General features: G+C 38.7%; 5 protein-coding genes across 6 annotated transcripts; 3 read left to right on the forward strand and 2 right to left on the reverse strand.

Annotated features, from left to right (window-relative positions):
* Positions 1-41: 41 nt before the first annotated feature.
* On the forward strand, positions 42-1,657 carry LOC132702629 (trypsin-7-like). The gene is made up of 3 exons (XM_060671396.1): positions 42-528; positions 1,074-1,081; positions 1,307-1,657. Exons 1-3 carry the CDS (start codon positions 42-44, stop codon positions 1,655-1,657), a joined length of 846 nt encoding a protein of 281 aa, XP_060527379.1.
* Positions 1,658-1,755: 98 nt separating this feature from the next.
* On the reverse strand, positions 1,756-5,447 carry LOC132702473 (trypsin-1-like). 2 transcript variants are annotated; one of them, XM_060671103.1, is made up of 5 exons: positions 5,348-5,447; positions 5,202-5,290; positions 2,195-2,646; positions 2,060-2,138; positions 1,756-1,943 (listed from the first exon to the last, which is right to left on the reverse strand). In XM_060671103.1, the coding sequence occupies exons 2-5, from the start codon at positions 5,236-5,238 to the stop codon at positions 1,756-1,758; spliced, it is 756 nt and encodes a 251-aa protein (XP_060527086.1). In that variant the 5' UTR covers positions 5,239-5,290; positions 5,348-5,447. The 2 variants fall into 2 exon arrangements, with proteins under 2 accessions (XP_060527086.1, XP_060527087.1); XM_060671104.1 differs by having other exon boundaries at positions 5,202-5,262; positions 5,330-5,380.
* Positions 5,448-5,507: 60 nt separating this feature from the next.
* Positions 5,508-11,852, forward strand: LOC132702466 (beta-1,4-glucuronyltransferase 1). The gene is made up of 6 exons (XM_060671094.1): positions 5,508-5,640; positions 6,930-7,320; positions 7,372-7,613; positions 7,663-7,988; positions 8,046-8,199; positions 11,628-11,852. Exons 1-6 carry the CDS (start codon positions 5,632-5,634, stop codon positions 11,835-11,837), a joined length of 1,332 nt encoding a protein of 443 aa, XP_060527077.1. The 5' UTR covers positions 5,508-5,631; the 3' UTR covers positions 11,838-11,852.
* Positions 11,853-16,247: 4,395 nt separating this feature from the next.
* LOC132702470 (trypsin-5-like) lies at positions 16,248-17,247 on the forward strand. The gene is made up of 4 exons (XM_060671099.1): positions 16,248-16,315; positions 16,377-16,542; positions 16,597-16,934; positions 16,986-17,247. The coding sequence occupies exons 1-4, from the start codon at positions 16,261-16,263 to the stop codon at positions 17,201-17,203; spliced, it is 777 nt and encodes a 258-aa protein (XP_060527082.1). The 5' UTR covers positions 16,248-16,260; the 3' UTR covers positions 17,204-17,247.
* A 3,122-nt stretch (positions 17,248-20,369) lies between these two features.
* On the reverse strand, positions 20,370-21,368 carry LOC132702469 (trypsin-5-like). The gene is made up of 4 exons (XM_060671098.1): positions 21,301-21,368; positions 21,074-21,239; positions 20,682-21,019; positions 20,370-20,630 (listed from the first exon to the last, which is right to left on the reverse strand). Exons 1-4 carry the CDS (start codon positions 21,353-21,355, stop codon positions 20,413-20,415), a joined length of 777 nt encoding a protein of 258 aa, XP_060527081.1. The 5' UTR covers positions 21,356-21,368; the 3' UTR covers positions 20,370-20,412.
* Positions 21,369-25,132: the final 3,764 nt, after the last annotated feature.

The raw sequence follows: 25,132 nt of genomic DNA on the forward strand, positions 1-25,132 counted from the left end.
TAACGAGACACTTTTGGATCGCACCTACTGTTCGGTGTGATATGGCGTACCTTCTCATTTTTTTCGCCGTGTTCTCAGTAGGTGCGGGTTGCCATCAAGAACTAAACCACCAATCGACTACCGGTCTTTTCCTGGACGGCCGTATAGTCGGTGGCGCACCAGCAAACATAAGAGACCACCCTTACCAGCTATCGCTGATCTACCGAGGCGAGCACATTTGCGGAGCGGCCCTGGTCGCCCGCGATATGGCCGTAACGGCGGCACATTGTGCCCGCCGAGATTCACTATACGTAAGGGCGGGTTCCTCGTTTAGAGGGCGCTACGGACAAGTGGTGCGGGTGGTCAAGACGCACGTGCACCCCAGTTATTCCGCCGCTACAATGGATTTCGATGTGGCCGTGTTGGAGCTTGGGGAAGACGTCACCTCGGACAATGCCGCACCGGTGCTGCTCCCCACAATTTCAAGTAGCGTTCCTGTGGGAAGGATCGCCACGGTTACCGGTACGTCACGGTCACTTTGTGCGCCGAGTCAATGACTTTGTTTTAACGCGTCACCTGCTAATGGCATAATTTAGATAATGATCTCGCGCTAATGACTTGACTGTTTGTCTAACTTAGATCGTACATGGAATTGCTCTGGTAACCTCATCTGACAAGAATCTGACGTTTATTTTGATGCACGCTTAGTGAAAAGTAACCGCAATTTGAATTAGTGAATTTAAATTCTCATTTAAATAACTTCCTGTCATATTCCTGCGGATCATCTACTCAAAATTAATCCTATTAAATCTGCAGCTGTAATTTTCAGCTGTTCTTGACGATTAATGATTCTCCCCTTCAAACTTCGTTTTCGTCATCATGTAACTGAAAAACTGAAAAAAACGTTTATGGTACTTTAAAACTAATTTATTGGGCCTGTTTTGCGACTCTATGTTGTTGTTGTTCATAAAAAACGAATCCAACAACTTCAAAACTCACGCTTGGGGTTGATTTATGGAGTTCAAAGATAAGTCACCTCAAATTTCCTGTAGGTCATACATGAACACCTTATGTAACAGAATATTACTTTCTAGCAAAATTAGTAAGGTAAATTCGAAACGATTGCTGCATAATACTTCAGAATTATTTGTAAATATCTTTTTAATGTTTTAATAATATAGAAGTCACAAGTTCAACACTATTATCGTAAATTTTTAGGTGGCCAAATATTGGCTCCCTTGTACATTAGTTTTAGATGGAAGATTTCGAGAGCTTTCATCTCAAAGACTTGCATAAATATATTCGCTACTATTGGTGATAGCTTTAGACCTGTAATTGTTATCACCAAAACTATTTTGCAGGCTGGGGCAGCGTTCGAGAGAGCGGACCGTTGGGCGATATCCTGCAGGTGGTGAGGATACCGGTGGTGACCAACAGGCAGTGCCAAGCGGCGTACCTATTCAAACCCATAACCAACAGGATGTTCTGCGCCGGATTTTTGGGAGTAGGGGGCAGGGATTCGTGTCAAGGGGACTCGGGCGGACCACTCGTGATCGACGGGGTACTCATGGGCGTCGTCTCCTGGGGATTCGGATGCGCCAGGCCCGAGTACCCCGGAGTGTATTCGAACGTTCCCGTGCTTAGCAGGTTCATCAGGACCGTCGCTCGTATCGCGTGATTCTTTTGTAGTGAAAATAAAAAATAAATGCTCGTATTTATGGAACGTGCTGTTTTATTATAAAGATAGACAACCAAGACCACCCTTCTCCTTGGTTTTTAAACGCCAGCCGTTCTAGAGATAAAGGTCCTGATCTCTTTGTTCGCGACACTCGCGTATACTCCGGGGTACCTTGGCCTCGCGCACCCATACCCCCACGAAACCACCCCCGCCAGCCGCCCGCCCGCGATCAGGGGTCCTCCCGAGTCGCCCTGGCACGAGTCTTTCCCGCCTTGCCCCAAAACCCCTGAAAACGATCCGGATTTTAATCTGGAAGAACCCTAAGGAGACGAGATAAGCAGCCACGAGCATTTGGTTAACTGCTTGTCTGGTCAACTTTTGGTATTTTTTCGTCGTGGGTACCGGCGCAGATCATCCTATCGGTAATCTGACCCAGCCTGGCGTACGACAGCCTACATTTAGTTCTGCCGACCACCGGAATCTGGAAATGCATCAAAATGAAATTAAAACTGCAGGGCTACATTCAACGATGGCCACCTGGGTGACCCTCAGTCGGTCGGGTAGAAAGTCGGATGTTTCCTTGGTAGTACCCCAACCGGTAACAGTTACCAAGCCGCCCTCGCCTGGCTCGCTATTTGCCGGTACTAAACTCCTCACACTCTCGCTAAATATAAACTGAGGAGCCACTTCCAACACCGAAACGTCGTAATCTACGCGCCTCGAGTCGAACTTCGGATGTTGACGTACCGTCAGCACCTTGACGAGCTGTCCCCCGCTTGACGACGTCGACGATCCCGCCCTGATCGCCATGGACGCCGCCATTAAGCCCTCGGTGCAGTGCGCCGCCGTCAACGCGTATTTCGTACTCAAAATGGTACCGCCGCATATATGGCGCTTCCCATACTGCAGCGAGATTTGGTATGGGTGGTTTTTTATGTCGGTGGCGGTACCGCCGACGATTTTGGGGTCCCCGCCTCTCCCCGGCAATGCTGCAATGTTTAAGATTTGGTTTAATAAACTTGGGTGCAAAGAAAGCGGCCCATTGTGAACTTTTGGGGTTTAATATGCTTTAATACGAATTAAAATTGATTTAAATTTGTTTCTGCTTTTTAATAATTTTATTTTAATTACGAAAAGTCAATAGGGTTATTGGCAAATTAACAACTCAATATTTATCTATTAATAATGGGTATGATACCATCTTGCCCTAGTAACATCGCTTACTCGATTAGGCATAGATCTAATTAAGTTCACTATTGGTTCTTGCAGAAGGTTAAGCCACTCTTCCTCTACTGCAACAATAAGCTCTGGGATCGAGGTTGGGGTACGAAGTCTAGCTGAAATTCTACGTCCACTGGTCACTCCATAACTCGAAAACCGATCCTTCCGGCTTAGCATTGTCATGCATAAAAAATAATTCTTCTCCAATGGTACCACGCGATCTAATAAAATATCCTCGATGTTCCTAGCACCTGTTAAACCTCCTGTCCCTTGATCGGCCGCCCCTTCGGATGAAAACAGGGTTGATTCGTGCATCCATAGAAATTGCACCCCATATCTTGCAGGAACCACTTCCATAAGCATTCTGCAAATCGCTCTCCTCGTCTTCGGTACACTTTTTTTCGTCGGTCACGACTTCGTCTCATCTGAGAACAGAACAGACCCCCATTAGTCCAATGTCCAAGTTAGATGATCCCGTACAAAGCGTAGGCGTGCCTGTCGATGAGCTGTAGTAAGTTTTGAACCCATTGCAGTTGCTTTTGAGGTCGGGTTATTTTCCTTCAGTCTTCTTCTTACTATCCACTAATAGCCACGCTTCATAGAGCTGTTGTTGATAATTTGATCGGTTTTTTGAGGTCGTATGCATCAAGATAACACGCAAAGGCGATTGATTTAAGTATACAATTTTGTTACTGTCTCTACAACTACTGCAAGAACACGTTTCATTTGTTTAATCGTAGCTACGCATATAAAAGATCAGCACCCTTGACAAATTTGAACTCATAGTAAAGCATATTAAATTGTCTTCCACATTTATGCTAAAACGGAGAACTTTAGAAAAAAACTGAGTCCGCCACTGCATTTGCCTTAAAAAATGTCCTAATAATGTTTTGTTCAGAATTCAACATTTTCATAAATAGAAAAGTGATGGGCAATTTTCCAAAGGACCCAAAATTGAAAAAAGTCGGACATCTCGATTGGTGGTGAAGATATCACCAGACAGCTTTGACTATTAAATGTTTTTCAAAAATCGAGCCCATGACATGTAAGTAAATTTTGCTCTATCTAGTTCTGAAATAGGTTGTCACCGTTCGCTAATTCAGCTGGTACCATATCACCCACTAACTACTAAGTGAGTAGCGACAAGCTGGAAGCCACAGTGCTATTGGATCGATCCCGACTTGTGAAAATTAAAAAAAAAGAAATTAAGGTACCATTAAATGAATCTATGAAGTCAGCAGGGTAAGCATATTTTTAGGCATCAGTGCTAAGGGATCTGATACAAAGGGTTCACGATAGGTAATATCACGGCTAGGAAATGTCCACATCCGAACTGGGTAATTAAGAGGTATGGTCCATGAAATGAATCTATTAAGTGTGTAGCAACAAGCAGGAAGCACAATCTTACTTTTAGGCCTCAGTGCTAATAGATCTGACACAAAAGGGTAACGATAAGTAACACCACGACTAGAAAATGTCCACATCGGGTCTGAGTAATTAGGGGAGCACTGAATTGTCCATTAAACGAATCTATTAAGTGAGTAGGGACAACCAGGAAGCACAATTTAAGTTTTAGTCCTCAGTGTTAAGGGATCACTATGTAGAATATCCACATACGATCTGAGTAATTAGGAGAGAAAAGTATTGTCGATTAAACGAATCTATTAAGTGTGTAGGAACAAGCAGGAAGCACAATCTTACTTCTAGGCCTCAGTGCTAATAGATCTGACACAAAAGGGTAACGATAAATAACACCACGACTAGAAAATGTCCACATCGGGTCTGAGTAATTAGGGGAGCACTGTATTGTCCATTAAACGAATCTATTAAGTGAGTAGGGACAACCAGGAAGCACAATTTAAGTTTTAGTCCTCAGTGTTAAGGGATCACGATGTAGAATATCCACATACGATCTGAGTAATTAGGAGAGTAATGTATTGTCGATTAAACGAATCTATTAAGTGAGCAGTGACAGGCAGGAAGCACATTCTTACTTTTAGGCCTCAGTGCTAAGGAATCTGACACAAAATGATCACGATAGGTAATATCACGACAAATGAATAGAATGATACCCTATGGTTCATTAAACGTTGCTATTAAGTGAGTAGGGCCAAGCAGGAGTCACCATATATATATATATATATATATATATATATATATATATATATATATATATATATATATATATATATATATATATATATATATATATATATATATATATATATATATATATATATATATATATATATATATATATATATATATATACATACATACATATACTTCCCGACTTCGTGAATATATAAAAAAAATAACTTACGGGACAGGCACAAAATGACCGCAACGGGCAATATCATTACTATGGGACGTCTGCATCCGATCTGATCAATTCGGGTGGTACCGTATGGTCTATTAAAATCGCAATTTTAGCTAAATATCCACAATTACCACGCAATGTCGACATACAAGGTTTATTAAGGATCAGGAAGTACGTTTGGCGATAGTGTCACGCGAATCAGCTAAAAAAAGGCGCCCAAAGTCTCGCGATTCCCACGGGATGCCGCCGCCGGGGATCGATACGGCGGCGGGGGTGCGGAAAGCTGCGTGACAGGCGCATCGAGGCTGTCTTTGTTCCAGTTTGTGCTCGGTATTCGCGTTCGAAACAACCCTCGTGCTCGAAATGTGACCCGAATGCAGCAAAATGTCCCTGAAGGAGTGGTGAAACAGTCCGATAAATTTAAAACTGACCGATGCATCTGGTACGCTTTGTCGTAGAGTGTGTACAAGTCTTTAATCCTGTCGGTATTAGGAATGGCATAGAGTTTGATAAGATAACCTTGTGGCGGGCCGAGTATTAGTCGTTAATAGTGATATTTGATTATCTGAGAGACTAGTTTGTAGAATAATTGTTGCAGATAAACGGGTAGATAAGGGTGTCTAGCCAGATATGGCTGTCAAATCCAAAATGTTTCTTGATTGATGGAAAAAGATGTTTCCGATACGTGCAAAAATAACATTTGGGTACGAAATTATTGATGATTCTACAGGGTTTCTTCAAAGAACTCCCTGTAGACAGAATGTCAGGAAATGACGAGCGACAAAGTTCATCTGGCGTTTTTCCAAAAACTTAAAAGTGAATCAATTTAATTTTCCTTAGTAATTTATTTTTTTGTGTGATCAAAATGTAAGTTTTGCACACTTATCTCAAAAGGATCTTAGATGTCCACAATTTCAAGAAAATTATCTCCAACTATTTTGTCTATAGCTTTTTTTTACAAATTTTAAGATAACGAAAAAAGCTTGCAGACTCTCTCACACCCTGTAACGCGATTATTTTTGCATAAACCTTACCCACACTCTAAAACTTTGTCGGTCTACGAACGACGCATTGTTACGCGCAGGTTCTTTAGTGCCAAAAAGTGACATATGTCTCTCTCTCTTTCTCTCCTGATGCAACCTACGAAAAAGGTGATTGTGATAGAAATATTCTTTTGACCAATCCACCACTGCCTCCTCACTAGGTTGGAAAGTTCGTAGGAGCACAAAATAACAACCATGACAAAAAATGTTTTCAAAGATGATGGACAATGATGATTCACACAACAAAACAACTGGTGTTGGTACTAGTACACAAGTCCAGATGCTGTCATTCAAGTAAGTGCTGTTAAATGCCGGAGATAACGTCGAAGGAGTTATCATGTATTAGGAATCTGCTGAGATAAGTGTACTATTTAGTCTATATATAAAGTAACGTCAGCATTACGCCATTTCGCATTCAAATTTTAATCACATTTTTAAAGTTAAACGTCAAACTCCACTTTTGCGTCAGGTTCTGGTCGCAGTAATGAGGATGAACTAAAAGCTGCAATTAAACCACAAAATAACGACCGTGTAGCCCATAACAATGTATAATAATTACTACTATCGACGCTACATTGGGTGAGATAATGGTACCCGAATTATATTCGAATTTTACGACTATACTTTCGTGAACCTTTTCGCTCATGGTTACGACAAGAGCCCCTAAACTTCATAAATGTCATTGCAGGCAAAATGGGGTCTATGGAACTTAAGCATATCCATGTTGGTCTTCCTGACAATCTACAACATATTTCTCTCGGTGAAGCTCATGTATTCGGCAACCTGCGCGACTTTGCCGGCCACAGCCGATGATTCCACCTCCAAAATCGTTCACAAGCAATGCGAAATGAATCCCCAAAGTATCGAGAACACCGTCCGGACCGATCGTCCCCCCCGCAGCTTCGGGAACCTAAATCTCGACCTCGGTAGGCTGGACAACCAGCTCAAATACAAAATTTTCGACAACCTCATCGTGGGCGACAGGTTTGCGGAGCTGAATAAAGTTTTCTCCACTTGCTTGGCGACTCAAAGCTCGTTGGACAAGCTGGCGTCCATAATCGAGGTCAGCCTTTACTGGGGTTAGTACCAAATTTAACTCCAGCAACTCCTTATTGGTGCTTTCGTTCAAGGCGGTCCCATATCCTTGGCGGTGTTCGCCACTAAAGAGAAGGAGCTGAACCGTCTCCTGCTGTACATACTCTACCTTAGGAAATGCAACGATCGCATAAGGGACAAGATCGCTTTCCACTTGGTGGTACCGGCGGAAAATGGCCCCAAGAAATATCACGTAGACGAGGAGAGGCTAGAGAGGCTCGAGTGCGGCAACCCGGTCGGAGTCTTGAAGATTCTCCAGAAGGAAACGCAAGAGAAGGTACTTAAACGAACCCTTTTAGCAAGACCTACGTCCTAATCGTATCTAGGTTTATCCCTCGTGGAAAGCCAGGGTGGCGTATCCGCAGAACCATCTGCGCAACGTCGCGAGAAAAAATTGCCACGCCAGGCACGTGTTCCTCACCGACGTGGACATCGTCCCCAGCAAGGGGATGGCCGAACGGTTGAACGACTTTCTGCCAAAGCAAAAATGCCAAAAGAAATGCGCATACGTGGTGCCTACGTACGAGATAGACGAGAGGGTCCTGTTCCCTCCCAATAAGACTGATTTGATACGGCTGGCCAAGAAGGGCCTCGCCAGGCCCTTTCATCACAAAGTGTTTATATACAACCAGTACGCTACCAATTTTTCGAGGTAGGTGAACCACGGGGTGGTTCGGTACGGGCTCAATCTGGCGTTTTTGTGGTCCAGGTGGCAGCAGTATAAAGATGGCGACCAGGAGGTGACGGTCAGTCATAGCGTGACTAATTTCGAGTTCCTCTACGAGCCGTTTTACATTGCCTTCGACGCCGCCCCCATGCACGACGAGCGGTTCATCGGTTACGGATACACGAGAAACACGCAGGTTAGTTATGATTAGCTTTAAATTCTCATACCTTTACCGATTAAATCGAATTCAAAAACCAGCAGGAATAGAGAAAACAATGTTGGTATGTGCGAAAGTATTTTCAAAGTGCGTGAAGGTTTTTTAGACTTTTTTATCCATTCGAAGAAACGCCTAAGTTGTGTATATTCAATGTTGAAAGAGCCAAGTCATCGCGATAGCTAACCGTCGGTGAGGATTCTAATCGAGAGTAGCTACATTCAACTTCGTGTGAGATAAGATTAGAAGAGGCCTTGGCGATTTCTGTTTCCGTTCAAATATCAAGTGTTTTTACATGAAATCCCAACTTAAACGCTCGAATATTTAACAATAATGTTACATTGGTTATTAAACACCTTGATAAAAGAGGCCCCAAAAATTATTTATTTGCTTCCCCCACAAATGTTTTTTTTTGTGTGTAAGGAACCTTAAATTTAGTACCTTTGGTTTAGTCGTAGAAGTTATTGGTGATTGAAATGGTTACATTTTGCCACCAAACTTTTTTCTATTTAGATTTTTTTGTGCCATAAAAAGATACCCTTGCATATAAAAATTCAGTGGTTATGGAGTTACTCGTTTTGGTTAGATTAGGAAAAGAGGTCAAGTTTTTTTGTTTCATAGCTTTCCGTATTTTGTGTTATGTGATATAAAACTCTTAGATTTGCGTTACCAATCTTTATATTTAGGTCACTATATCTAAAATGTGTCATCGCTTTAGGGTAGATTCCCGTAAAAATGAAGCGTTTCTGATTTTATTGGTTAGGTTTCGTAGCTACAGGGTGTTAAAGAATTTTTATGCCTTTGATTTACATCAAAATTTATAATTTTATTTAAAGCGACTGTAAATATTCCAATAAAATTTGGAGGGAAAAAGATAGTACATATTTTAATTGGAAAAGAGTTTGGACAACTTGGACAACGTCGGCATGGGCTATAGCTGCAATAATTTTCTCAAAAAAACTGCTCGCCACTGAAGCAAAAGTTACAAATGCAATAAAGACACGGTGTTGTCGAAACAATTGTCACGTCAAAATATATAATTTCGTGAAAATCTGAACTTTTAGTACTTAATTATTTTAATTATTAATAATATATTTTTACGCTATGTGTAGCGCCGATAATACGGATTTGGAAGAATTTCCCCATATAACTTCTCCATAGTTAAGTACCGACTCAACATAATATACTTTTATAAGAGTTAGAAAACGCGATATATTTCATTCATTTCATAGAACTTCATTTTTTTTTCTTGTAAATCCTACACGATTCTTCAAAATTCAAGTTCTCATCGAAATAAACTCCCAGAAATCTTGGTTATGGAGTGTTATACTCCGAATATTGTGGAGATTCCTACGTTCCACGTCCAACGACAACAAGCCGCAATAAAGATTTCTATCAATATAGTTTCATCTGAATAAGAAAAAATTGGACTGTCATTGAGTAGTAATATACCATTTATATATACTGAATAAAAATGGATCAAATCTGATCAACTTTGGATATATTTACGCAGTGTGTTTTATCACTAAGATAGGATTAAAATGAGTCATACACTATTTCTTCAATAGTTATTTTATGAAGTCTGCCAAAGTGCCACAGGCCTTGGCTAAGTCCAGAAATACTTCAGTCAGAGATTAACAAAATGAAACATTCAAATGTATTGCTTAACGATCGATTAGATGTAAATATCTCTCCGTTATTGAACTTAAATTCTCCTAACAACATTATTTAAGGTTTTATTGTCATTTTCCGGTATGGTCTGTTCATAGATATAAGAAAGTGACCAATTGCTTTTGAATGGGATTATCGAAGGGTGGTCATTAACATACAATGCGACAAGATTATTACCTATAGTTTCGGAATTTAAATTCAGGTAAAAATGTGGTCCGTAATACAAAACAATTTTATACCTACCTGTGTTTAATATTCTTTGGTTTGGTATACTACTTAGTTTAAGTTTATTAGTAATCATTCTTATTTCGTGTGTAATACAGCGTGCGTCGAATCGTGTGCGAATTATGCAAAATATGTGTGAGTCTAGTGTATCTCAGGAGATGCTCCCGCCCAAATGCAGAAAATACTATTCTATTAAGACTAAGGAATTCGGAAATGGCGACTGGAATATCTAGAAAAAAATAGGATTTGCAGAGAACAAAGGTCAATTATTTACTTGGATGAAACCTGCTTCGACACTTATGATACCCTGGAAAAGGGTTGGGTTGACTCAACTGATAAGTGTAAAACGAAACAAACAAAAAGAGGTAAAAGAATAACTATTTTGCATACTGGCTCTGAAGATGGTTGGATTCCAAATGGACTTTCTCTGTGGGCGAAAAATATATAAAGATTCTTCTCTGGATTACCATGAAGACACTACCGCTGATTTATTTGAAAGTTGCAACGGACAATGCAAGTTAGCACAGTAGACGGTTGACTAAAATCCCTTCCTCATGTGACACAAAAGCAACAATCCAAAACTACATGTATAATAACGACATTTATTTTCACGAAGATTATACCAAAAAACAATTAATTGAGGTTCTACAAAGGTTGAACCTACAAAAGGAATACGTCTGTGATAATTATGCAAAAAATTTAGGGCATACAGTTTTGAGGCTTCCACCACCACTGTATATTTAATCCCATTAATCCCATTGAACTCCAATGTCCTTAAACTTATAGAATCCGAAGTTTTCAACATCCCTCCGCAAAGTTGGGCAAATTCTGTTAAACATACAGAAAAAGCAGAACAATCGTATATCCATATTGCAAATAATATAGAACAAATAATAATTAGAACAAGCGATGATAGCGATAGTGATACTGATGTATTATGTGAATAATTTTAAGTAATTTATGTGGGTAATAAAAATAATTTGTAATTTTATTTTAGATTTAAACATAAATACATACATAAATAAATAAATATTGTTTAGTATCTTTCCTAACAAGACCCCAAATAATTAAATTCTAAGCAAAGTGCGGACCTGTCCGGCCATATTTCATTCTTACAGCTTGCCCGGGTCTTTCCTTAATTCGTATCAGTTAGTCACTTTCTTATATCTATGAACAGACTTTATATATATTACCAGGTAGTTTGTAAATATTACATTTGATAAAGACACGGTGTTGTCGAAACAATTGTCATGTAAAAGTATATAATTTTGCGAAAATCTCAACTTTTAGTTCTTATTTATTTCGATAAATGGATTTTCATCGAGTAAAAGCCACTTCAGTTCAATTTGTGTTTATTTTTTATACCTCTATGTGTTATTTTAAAAATGTTGTGTATCTTTATTAGTTGTGTATTTTGACATTATTCTATACTTACAATGTAAGTCGTATGGAAATAAAGTGTATTATTATTATTATAGTCCCATTTACTATAATACATTTTCTTTTTGCGTCAGGTATACGAGATGTACGTGGCAGGATATGAGTTCCTCGTGCTGTCGCCCATCTTCACGTGCCACTGGGGTTTGCAGGTGAAACGCACGCGGCCATCTTGGCGCGAGCACCAGAACAGCATGAACCGCAAACAGTTCGACAATTTCAAGCGCGAGATCTTCGCGCGATACAACAAGGACCCCCTGAACATGATGTCGCCCCGGAAGAACTAGATATTTTTAGTAAAGCACGGTTTTTGCATTAAACGTTTCGTTTTTTTTCCGCCTGGCGTTTTCTATTAGCATACCGTCTTTGGCAAAAGCAGGTGCAAAAAAACTCGACCGCAATGGTGCGCAAGGATCCTTTTGCCCGCTCCAAACACGTTCTCTCGATTTGCACGCCGCGATCGATCGAAAACGTGTCTAATTCGGCGGCCATATGTAATTGTCCGCAGCGAACAGATTGAGAAACGCCTCTTGCACAGAGGGTTATTGCGTCAGCCGATTTTTTGCGGGCGGTCGCAGTCCCGCTCGAGTCTAATGATGGATCAACCCTCGATTGATACCAGGTGGCCCGAAAGTTATGGATAAATTTAAAACGCGACACAGAATGATAATAATAATTAATAGATCACAGACAAAAAAAGAAACCAAAGCGTTAAATGGTTGGGGCTGTTGCAGCCTCAAAAAATAAAACCTAAAAATAATATTTCAACAACATAACCATAAATGGGTTTAGAAAATGGAACGACAACGAAGCACGAACAACATCGCTTTACAAGTTCCATTCGACATTTAGGGATAGTAAGAATATTTTTTTAATCTAATTTTTTAATATCAAATGTCTTCCTTAAATCTGAATTTATGTTAATTTATTCCTTAAAACATTCCATGGTCCTAGCCCTACAGCTTGGCTAATAATAAATTACCTTGTAGTAATTTACAAACAATAAATAACATTAGTCGGGTTTTACAGTGCCATACATACAATAACAAGACTGCTTTCGAAAAATGTATTTCAAAAACGAGTCGCTTTGCGCTTGAAAGACGCATTGTTTTTCCATGATATTCCTGCGGACCACAATGGAACTTTCGCAAAATTGATGTAATTATGCATACACCCCGTATAAAGCGTCTTTCACGTATCGCCGAATTTCAAAGTCACGACAAACTTTGATAAATATAAAAAACTGTACAAGTAGTAACGACTTTCAATGATTTTATTCCAAGTATCTCGCGCACCCTGTATGATTAACAAAACCTGAAACTATCTAGATACAGTTACGACACTGTATTAACCAAATTATCCCATGTTTTATAGTATTACACTTGCGGCTAACAATTTATGCACGATAACGGCAATTTCAGATATATTTACCATTAATTGACACACCCTGTACATAATTGAAAAAAATCCAGAAATGGAGCTTATAGCTCTGATCTTCCACCTTTTCGAGAAAATAAGTTTTTTCTAAAACCATGCAGCGCTCTGTAATAATCAATGACGTCATCGCGTCTTGACTGAACCCGAGGAATGGTGGATTTTCTAAAATATCGCGAGCAGTGTGTGTGACAGACGAAACCCGCAAATAAAAAATGCGACCTATGTCATATTTTTTATGGGCATATAATACCACGAGTAAAGACTTAAATATTTTAAATATTTATTCTACAAGGTTTTTCTTATTAGATACACTCCAGAATTGAAACAACGTTTTTTTTCGATATTTCGTACATTTGTAAAAACGAAAAAACAAAAGCAATCTTGCAACTTTGAGTTTAAACGTGTATATAAAATGAAAACGATATGTATAAAAATAATGCATTATAATTGGCTCATTGCGCAAGCAATACATGCGATAAACAACTTTAAGAGCATATTAATTGTTAATATTTTGACATTTTTAACTGGTATAAGCTTTGCGACTATTTTCGACATTTTTGGCTAACAATTTTTAGTAGTTTACACCCTTGCCTAATAAAAAATGTATATTTTTGTTTGGCACTCGTTGGCCTTGATATTTTTTTACTCTATAGAATTTGAAAAATTAAATATTAATGGTACTTATCCCCTCACTTCTTGTCAAATCGCAGAGAAAACACAAACATTCTACATTGCATGTACAGGTCTAAACTAATTAACAGGACTGACATCAGTTGTCAAATACTTAAAGCGGCATTTGTTTTCAAGGCCTACTAAGCCATTTAAAACGTACATGTGTAAACATGTGATATTGTGCCTTCATAAAAAAATCTTGATAAAGTGTTTTTAGAAAGCAATACTGTTTCTACATGTTTCAGTATGTTCTTAATTTAACAACATTGACAAATTTGGCATTTTCGAATAAATATTAGAATTCTGAAAGGCCTATTACTTTTTTCACAACAATCCATATTTTGATCAATATTTTTGAGTGTTCCATAGAATTCGTATTTGTTTGTCCGAATTCTTATGGGTAGGTGATCTTATAAACTATGGTTATGTTCCAAAGGCTTAACAGAACTCTTACTTGCCGACGACGGTGTTGTGGTATAATCTGGCGACGGTTAAATTTCGCGTTGATTTGGAGCCGCCGTTAAAGTCCATTTTTCCAATTCCAATCCTCCATATAAACCTTATTTTGATGTATAATTTAAGGTTTATTTTGTATTCGGTACGATTCTTTTGTGTAAGCATGGCTTGCAATTCGGCCAGTATTGTTTTGTGGTTTGGTTTTTATATTTTTCAATATAGTCGTCGTCTACATCCCATTTTATGGAACTCCAATCTCAACATTAGTTTGCTTTTTTTATTTTTAACCTCCGATACTTTCTGATACTCTCCGATACTCCCTGGATACTTCTTATGTAAGCTAAGCTTTCGATAAAGGGACGTAATCGCCCTGGAAAACCGAGTCCAGGTGTTTCTCGCGAAGAGAGATTCTTTCAGTTTCAGTTACTCTCAGTTTCAGACCCTTGTCAAGACGAGACTGGTATAAACTTTGCAAAATCTTTCGCTTAGAATTGAAATTAACTTTTTTCTTTTTTAAATTTTCCATTTTAATATACTGGTATTGCAAAAACACGTAAAGCTATCTTGGCAGCCCTACAGAGAACGGATATATAGGATAGGATAGGATATAAAGGATTATACAAGCTGTTATTTAACAATTCCGATATTCAAGATAAATATGCGACATCAAATCAGGCCTCCATAAAATTAACATCCCTTTTGATTATAAGTTGACGGAGGACAGGGTCAGTTAAAAAAGTGAGCCAAGACGCACCCAGGGTTGGAGCTCTAGAGTGAGATTCAAGATGTAAAAGTTTATTTTTTGTTTTTTTTTTGGTAGTTTTCTAATAATACCTGCAGGTTAATTGACAAGAACCATTTGAATTTTCTCTGTGCGCTGTATTATATTTTTGAATTCTTAAAACAATAACTTTGTTTTTAAGCTACATAAATCATTTTCTTATTACGTTAAGCAGACCAACACTAACAAAACCACATAAAATCACAATAAAAATAAAATTTTTAGTTTTAGTTTAATTTCATAGTAACTTTAAAACCTTAAAAATATTTGCAGTATTCCTTCAAAGATATTGGAAATTTTAAAATCAGCTTAAACCCCAATTGTAAATCAACGATAAAAATACTCTGTTTAGTAGAAGAAAGCAACGCTGAGGCGTCCGAGTTTTAACCCATATTTAATTTAACTCCCTGACCAAAAAATATTCTTCGCGAGAGTCTTGTTGATCCACAAAAAGTTCTCTTGCCATCATTGCGTATTAAATTAGGACTGATGAAGCAGTACGTTAAAGCTTTAGATAAAGTTGTGTGGGAAGTTTCTCGATCTCTCAGACGCAAAATTAAACTTTGTGAATACCATAATCGAATGTGTGATAAAGGTTTTCTAGGATACAATAAATACCCAAATTAGAGACATTGTAGAAAACATGTTAGATAAATTTGAGGAAATGGGATACAATATCAGTGTATTAAACGATTTTTACACTCACATCTGGACTACTTTCCCAAAAAGGACCAACCTGGACATGGTATGTACAAGAAAATCCACTAAATGAAGTTTTTGGTCCACGAGGAAGAGATCTTCCAAAAATAAATGGCCTTAACTATTGTTTGAGACTTTGTTATTAAACGATCTGTGTTGTCTTGTATTTAAATAAATTCATTGTTCTGTTAATGTTAAATACAGACCTAAACTGAGGGAACATTTGTTTTGCTATTATCAATGCTATCACATTTTATTCATATCTCTTTTTCTTTTCGCACCTCCCCTGCATACGCGCACTAACCGCCGGCTTGCGACAGTCACATTTTCTATACGTATTTATCGTTATATTGTTTAAATATTATTTTTATATTTTATTTTTTGATACTGCACGGATGTGTTCTAAACATATTATTGTATGCTTTTTTGTACATCGGATTAATATACGTTTAATTATTATTCCATTTGTGAGGTGTGGCAAACGGTGATCGAAATAGAAAAAGGAAATTGAGGCGATAACTTCGAAAACAGAACCGTATCTTGGATATGTTCATTAATATTTTTCAAGTATCGGCATCCTTTAGATAAGTAATCAGTATCAGACGGATATGCCTATATAAACACCTGGCTGATATTTCCTAGTCCTATTGATAAATTATCCCGCCATGGCTACCGCACTGATCGTCTTCGTCGTTTGCCTAACGGCTTCCCTAATTCAAGGTAACGATTTCCGACGTCGATGCTTGTAGCTCGATGCTGTAATTCCATGGTACATTTTCAGGGGTTCCGCACGGTTCCAAACCGGGGCTAAGGATTGTGGGCGGTGAGGATGCCGACATCCAGGACTATCCCTACCAAGTAGCGTTCTTCAGAGACGACGAACTCGTTTGTCAGGGTTCGATCGTCGCACCCAGCTATGTACTCACCACCGGTCACTGTTACTACGAGTAAGCATCCGCGCCAGTTTGATTTCAACACAGTGTAACCACGCGCGTTTGCAGCATCGAAGGCAATCGCCTCGAAGGCAACTATTCGTTGCGCGTCGGAAGCAGTCAGCTCTCGTCTGGAGGTCAGGTGTTGGCGATCTCTGAAGTAATCTTCTACGAACCGTATCAGATGTTCCTCAGTGACTTGGCTCTGCTTAAACTGGAGACTCCTTTAGAGTACGGACCGTCCGTCCAAGCCGTTCGATTACCCGAAAAAGACCGAGAGCTGAGAAGCGACGAACCTGCGGTAGCAACCGGCTGGGGTTCCACCATCGTTTATCCAGAGGCATCTGAGCAGTTGCAACAGGTCGAGCTCAATGTCGTCCTTCACGACGACTGCAAACCGAACTACGGCAAGTGCCGGATATTTCTTTCACCGAATCCGTTTCATTTTAACATTTTAGGAGTTCTTCTCGGCGATAATTCATTCTGCGCTCAGTACGCCCCTGGAGGTAGAGGAATCTGCGCGTACGACAGCGGGGCGCCATTGGTCGCCAACGGGACACTGATAGGTGTGGGAGAAATCAGCTTGGAATGCGGCAACTTTATCGGACTGCCAGGAGGTGCCTTTGCCAACGTCGCCCTCTACAGGGACTGGATAGCGAGCGTTATCGGCGTGTAGAACGAATAAAATATTCTAAACCCACTTTGTAGCCTAATTCTCCGCTTGATAATATGATATACAAGTGGCCGACATTTTCTTTTGTCTAATCAAAGGGCCTTGCCTTTGATTGCCAACGGCACTTTGGTAGGTGAGAGAGAAACTTTGAGGCCAATTTCCATCAGGGTTTTCTCCATTTATTCTACAAGAAAAAGAATTACTCAACTTAAATCCCAAAATACAAAAATGATAACAAAATTAAAAGAACTCTAACCACAGAGGCTGAAAATAATACAGTCTACCTACATTTCAGATAAAAGTATTTTGAGGTCTGCTCAATTCCGATTCACAACAACTTTAGCTTCTGTCGATTCGAAAGGCGCTCACTTGAAATTTTCTCAGAAAAACACCCTAACCCGTAGGGATAGGGATACCTGAATATAAAATATAAAATTGCTCACTGACAGCGTTTGTCATTCGCTTAGCATCCTTACCAAATCCAGAGAGCTGTAGATGTGGATGTATTCCAAGAAGAAAAGCTCACAACTAGAGATGAGAGAAACAATGACTTAGGTTAGTCTGTCGGAAATGAAAGCAGGGGGTACTGGTTAATTTTTGAAAATGTTAAGAAAATATAAATATACATGCAAATCCTCGCAATACCACGCATACCCCGGTTGCGATATAGGCTCAGATTCCAATCCGGTTGTCATAAATCTAAGAATTAAAATTAAAACACTGACAAGAACAAAAAAGATACATAGAATCGTTTGAAACTAACCAAAAGCGGTAATACCAACAGTCGGGAGGGAGTCGGGCACAAAGAGTCAACAAACAGAGGGTTAAGACAGCGTCAAGAAAGAGTGGAGAAATATCAAGAATTCTGTAATAAAGGGAGGAGAAGAATTTATGCCCAAGGAAGTTTTGAAAAAGAAAAAGCCATGAATGACAGACCAAATATTACAACTGATTTATGAAAGACGTAAAAACAAAAACGAAGAAGAGTATATACGCTTAAAAATGATAATTGAAATTCACATTTATTCGTTTCAGTTCCAACCAGTACCCCCTGCTTTCGTTTCCGACACACTAACCTAAGTCATTGTTTCTCTCATCTCTAGTTGTGAGCTTTTCTTCTTGGAATACATGCACATCTACAGCTCTCTGGATTTGGTAAGGATGCTAAGCGAATGACAAACGCAGTCAGTAAGCAATTTTATATTTTATATTCAGGTATCCCTATCCCTACGGGTTAGGGTTAGTTATTCTGAGAAAATTTCAGCAGCTAAAGAAGATTGTAGTGGTTTGAATCAATGTAAGCTATTAAATGGCAGATAATTTAATATATTTGATTATGCTTGGATGGTTAATATATATCTATCGACAGGATAGTGGCATTTGAAACAGTCTATTCTTATTGATTTCCCGGTGATATGTTATCGGGGCATGTTGCTAATGTCGATTTTATTTTTTTTTATTATATAACTTCAACAAAATATTCATTAAACAAATGTTTTGACCTATAGAAGGACAACTCCATAAAAAATATTTATAAGCCTCTGTATCTTTGATAAATATAAACAAATTTAACTCCGAGGATATTGTATGTAAATTAATCTAAATAGTAAAGATTTCTAATAACCTAATTACTTCATTTCTTTAGTCTTTCAGTGCCTCAGGTGGTATATATTTCAGGTTTATAGTATTTTCTTCGGTCTACAACCAGCTAAAAACAGTCCCAACAGAGTTGAAGACAGAAATTTTATTATCGCACTTAAGCATACTACTCTTTTTTGCTTTGGTGATTTCTAGTTTCTTACTTTTTGAGCACTCACGCAACAGAATGACATTTTTATAAGTGGACAAAAGATGAATAGCGAAGGCAGATTTTTCGCTGTCGCCTCAGTGTTCTTGTACTTTTTCACGAAACTGAGATGTTCGTGACCCAGATGGACATCTTCCTGCCAGACCGTTGGATATAAATTGCCTTACAATTCTTACAGTTCAAATTATGTACTCCTGATCTAGAGAAATAATCTATTGGATCCTTAACTTTCATTATAAATTGTTTTAATATGTTTTGACGTTATAGATAAATTAATGCTCTTGAACAATTTGACTTGGTGCAACAAAATATTACCGAAACTTGTCAAGCATTGGAATTTACTTTCTTTAGGTTTTGATTTTATTACATAATGTTTATAAAATAATTTGTTGATTGAACAAAGTGCATAACCGTTATTGAATGCATCGTCGTCAATTCCTTATTAAATGTTTCCTTTAAAAGTGGAGTCTGTAGAATAAAGAATCAAATTTATGAGAGTTGGAGAAAAATTGTATCGTCAGTAGATCTGACCTTTCTAAAAATCTCGAATTCAATTCTTTTACTTTTCATAACTAATAGAAGATCGGCAAAAATGGTAAAGTATTCCAAATAAAATAATTTTTCTCATGTAAAGAATTGGCTACCATTCCAGACTATGCAGATAACACCCACATATATTTTGTAAACTATTTAATATGTGGAGAATTGACTATCAATAATTTTTCTTCTTCAACTGGTTAACTCTGCTTAATTTTGTGGTGTAAATGTTCCGAAAGTCAGTTGAATATCTCAGAACTATGTTAAGCCACTAAGCTAGATTGAATTAAGGTGAACCCGTGAAAGACACCGCTGATATAATCTTTTTTTTTTTTTTTAAATCGAGTTTGATAAAGTTGTATCTAAATTCTTTTTTATATTGTTAAGGAAAGAATTATTGAGATCCTGGTGAAAATCATCCAGTGCCAAAGAGTCGATAATCTTATCGACCTCTCCAATATAGCCAGACAAGAGCACTTGTCAGCTTTGGTGACCATTTCAAGTGAGCGCCTTTCGAATCGACAGAAGCTAAAGTTGTTGTGAATCGGAATTGAGCAGACCTCAAAATACTTTTATCTGAAATGTAGGTAGACTGTATTATTTTCAGCCTCTGTGGTTAGAGTTCTTTTAATTTTGTTATCATTTTTGTATTTTGGGATTTAAGTTGAGTAATTCTTTTTCTTGTAGAATAAATGGAGAAAACCCTGATGGAAATTCGCCTCAAAGTTTCTCTCTCACCTACCAAAGTGCCGTTGGCAATCAAAGGCAAGGCCCTTTGATTAGACAAAAGAAAATGTCGGCCACTTGTATATCATATTATCAAGCGGAGAATTAAACTACAAAGTGGGTTTAGAATATTTTATTCGTTCTACACGCCGATAACGCTCGCTATCCAGTCCCTGTAGAGGGCGACGTTGGCAAAGGCACCTCCTGGCAGTCCAATAAAGTTGCCGCATTCCAAGCTGATTTCTCCCACACCTATCAGTGTCCCGTTGGCGACCAATGGCGCCCCGCTGTCGTACGCGCAGATTCCTCTACCTCCAGGGGCGTACTGAGCGCAGAATGAATTATCGCCGAGAAGAACTCCTAAAATGTTAAAATGAAACGGATTCGGTGAAAGAAATATCCGGCACTTGCCGTAGTTCGGTTTGCAGTCGTCGTGAAGGACGACATTGAGCTCGACCTGTTGCAACTGCTCAGATGCCTCTGGATAAACGATGGTGGAACCCCAGCCGGTTGCTACCGCAGGCTCGTCGCTTCTCAGCTCTCGGTCTTTTTCGGGTAATCGAACGGCTTGAACAGATGGTCCGTATTCTAGAGGACTCTCTAGTTTAAGCAACGCCAAGTCGTTAAGGAACATCTGATAAGGTTCGTAGAAGTTTACTTCAGAGATCGCCAACACCTGACCTCCAGACGAGAGCTGACTGCTTCCGACGCGCAACGAATAGTTGCCTTCGAGGCGATTGCCTTCGATGCTGCAAACGCGCGTGGTTACACTGTGTTGAAATCAAACTGGCGCGGATGCTTACTCGTAGTAACAGTGACCGGTGGTGAGTACATAGCTGGGTGCGACGATCGAACCCTGACAAACGAGTTCGTCGTCTCTGAAGAACGCTACTTGGTAGGGATAGTCCTGGATGTCGGCATCCTCACCGCCCACAATCCTTAGCCCCGGTTTGGAACCGTGCGGAACCCCTGAAAATGTACCATGGAATTACAGCATCGAGCTACAAGCATCGATGTCGGAAATCGTTACCTTGAATTAGGGAAGCCGTTAGGCAAACGACGAAGACGATCAGTGCGGTAGCCATGGCGGGATAATTTATCAATAGGACTAGGAAATATCAGCCAGGTGTTTATATAGGCATATCCATCTGATACTGATTACTTATCTAAAGGATGCCGATACTTGAAAAATATTAATGAACATATCCAAGATACGGTTCTGTTTTCGAAGTTGTCGCCTCAATTTCCTTTTTCTATTTCGATCACCGTTTGCCAGACCTCACAAATGGAATAATAATTAAACGTATATTAACCCGATGTACAAAAAAGCATAAAATAATATGTTTAGAACCCATCCGTGCAGTATCAAAAAATAAAATATAAAAATAATATTTAAACAATATAACGATAAATACGTATAGAAAATGTGACTGTCACAAGCCGGCGGTTAGTGCGCGTATGCAGGGGAGGTGCGAAAAGAAAAAGAGATATGAATAAAATGTGATAGCATTGATAATAGCGAAACAAATGTTCCCTCAGTTTAGGTCTGTATTTAACATTAACAGAACAATGAATTTATTGATCGTTTTACAAGTGTCATTCGATATTCAGGGATAGTAAGAAGCGTTTTTAATCTAATTTTTAAATATGCCGTTTCTTCTAAAGATGCTTGCTTGCTGGCACCACGTTCAATGAGAGTCAAATAAACATTGCTTATAATTTCCTTAGTCTCAATAGAATAGTGTTTTCTACATTTGATCATAAGTTGACGTAGGATCAGGTCAGTTAGAAAAAAGTTGTACCGTCACCCAAGTCCCACTCAGGGTTGTAGCACTGTTTCACATCATTATTTCTGAAGTATTTTATAGATAAAAAGTGACTATACACAGAGTGAGATACAAGATGTAAAAATCTGGTTTTTGTTTTTTCTGGTTAGTTTTCTAATAACATGATTATTGAATGAAAATCTCGATTGATTTAAACATTATTTTTATTATTAAAAGAACAAAAACCGAATTTGAAAATCAAAATTAAGTAACAAAGTAGTCCAGATGTGAGTGTAAAAATCGTTCAATACACTGATGTTGTATCCCATTTCCTCAAATTTATCTAACATGTTTTCTACAATGTCTCCAATTTGGGTATTTATTGTATCCTAGAAAACCTTTATCACACATTCGATTATGGTATTCACAAAGTTTAATTTTGCGTCTGAGAGATCGAGAAACGTCCCACACAACTTTATCTAAAGCTTTAACGTACTGCTTCATCAGTCCTAATTTAATAGGCAACGATGGCAAGAGAACTTTTTGTGGATCAACAAGACTCTCGCGAAGAATATTCTTTGGTCAGTTCCAGACATTCTTAGCGTCATTTTTTGCAGAGAATGAACAACAGATACAGAAGCAAGAACATTGCCGCATGCAAGATAACAGTTTTAAGGCATGGGTCAATAAATTGAAGTTTCTTTATTAGATTAGGATAATAGGATATAATTTTTTTTTTTAATTCTATCATGGGTTTCTACTGTCTGGCTCAGATAAAGAGTTTAGTCCCTGTAACTCCGACAATATGAAAAACCCCACATCACAAAGTCATTGTTGACTTGTGTTATTAAAATATAAATATGAATCTCCAAACTCGTCACGTATTTCCAACGGGAGAAAGTCCGACGCGACTTCAAATACGCCATTTTAGAGAAGCTGCAAAATATGTATTAAAACTCGGATGTCTCAGCGTTGCTTTCTTCTACTAACGAGAGTACTTTCACTGACCTGATAAATAGGAATATAGATTTTCAATTGGAAAGGGTTTAAGATGGTTTTCCTGTGATCTTTATAGGGAGTACATCAAATATTTTCAAAGTTTTAAATTTACTATAAACTAAAACTAAAATGCATTATTCTCGAAAGACACTCAAATATTTATTTTTATTTTGCGCTTCTTCCGTGATGCAGAATTTCGCGCCCGTTAAGTTTAGTGTTGGTCTGCTTAACGTAATAAAAAAATAATTTATGTTGCTAAAAACAAAGTTATTGTTTTTGCTAGATAACACTTCTCACGCAAAAATTACCGAGCAATTCATTTTTTTTTTTAGAAAACTACCTAAAAAAAACAAAAATAAAACTTTTACACCTTGAATCTCGTTCTGTGTATAGTAATTTTTTACCCTTCAAATATTTCAGAAATAATCATATCAAATAGAGCTCCAACACTGGGTGGGTTTTGGGTGACTTTTTTAATCCGTCGACTTATAATCAAAAGGGATTTTGTTCTTGGAGGCCTGTTTTGATGTTGTCTTGTATTTATCTGGAATATCGGAATTGTTAAGTGACAGCCTGTATAATAGGACTTAACAGTCAACAATATCAACACTGGCATTTTGTTCCCGAAGGAAGGTTGTAGCATAAAAATATACGTTTACTGTAGAACAACGACTGAAACCTACATGACTCTGTTATCGTACGGAGTGAAAAATTGTACTTGTTACTCTTGAAAAATCAATGGAATCGATTCTTTTCGAAAGTATACGCGCTCCTCACTAAACTCGAGATCTCAGTAACCGTAGATCCTGGAGGACAGTCATTGGTACATACCGTTCTTCGTTCTTTGTTTCGGGGTTTTTCGGTGGGATTCAACACCTAAAAGCTGCGTTCGAGGCAAATGGCTACAGCAAGAGGGAGATCGAGAGATCAATGAACTCAAGATCATCAAGATCACGGGGCACCGAACAACGACCCTCCACCTCCCACGCATATCTGCCGTATATTCCGAGTGTCACCGACAGGATTGGCAGAGTATTGAAACGACACGACATCAAAACAATCTTTAAGCCTACAAAGAAGATCCAGGAGACCATCAGGTCAGCGAAGGACAAGAGGGGCTCACTTTCAGCTGCAGGAGTCTACCGCATTCTACCAAGAGATCAATGGGAACGAGACTTAAGGAGCATAAAGCAAGCTGCAGGCTAGGACATACAGAGAAGTCTGCAGTAGCTGAACACGCACTGGGCAGCGGGGAACACAGGATACACTTTGAGAGCTGTAAGTTACTAGCATCGGTCAACGGCTATCACAACAGACTAGTCAGGGAAGCCATTGAGATACAAAAACACCCACACAATTTCAACCGAAAGGAGGAGACCCTTAGACTCAACCAAATCTGGAACCCGATCCTTAGGAACGCCTGAGCAGTACCGATCGATATCCCGAGACCAACCGAAGCGGAACAAGCCCCGCCCTCCACCAATCGGCATAAATACAACCTGCGCAGGAGAAATCGTCAGTCTACGTCCAACATCGGAGATGGAAGGACCTCTGAAGAAGCTCGCCACTCGTGCTAGCGAAACGTTAGGAAGTAATTCCAATCGACGACGGCCTTTAAACCCGAACCAAGATAATTGCTTATCAACGGGCCGCGAAAGCCTTAACCAATTTTACAAATAGTTTTTGCTTTCTTTATGACTTCATCCAAAATCTTAACTTATGATTTATATTCAGATGAATGTTATTTGGATCAGTTTTACATAATCCACATAATGTTTCTTTAAACTTACATGAATTGATGATGCCCTTCGTTATGCATTAGCTACGAGGATCGATTTTTGCTTGCTGTATCTGTTTAATGATTAATTCCGTGGCCATGTGTGGGTCCCTCATTGTCAAAACATAGTCCCGTGATATCCTCTTCATTTTATGAATAATACCCTTGTTAATATCTTTGTTATTAATTTTACTCAATGAGAGAAACACAGGAAAATGATCAGTTTTAATAAAAAAAAAGCACTATCCGGCAGTACAGCATTTTGCTCAGGGGCTCTAGTAATTGTCTGAAAGGTTACCATCATTGTGATTTATATTATC

The sequence above is a fragment of the Cylas formicarius genome, unplaced genomic scaffold, assembly GCF_029955315.1.
Source record: "Cylas formicarius isolate icCylForm1 unplaced genomic scaffold, icCylForm1.1 PGA_scaffold_5__7_contigs__length_24384050, whole genome shotgun sequence".
Taxonomy (NCBI): domain Eukaryota; kingdom Metazoa; phylum Arthropoda; class Insecta; order Coleoptera; family Brentidae; genus Cylas; species Cylas formicarius.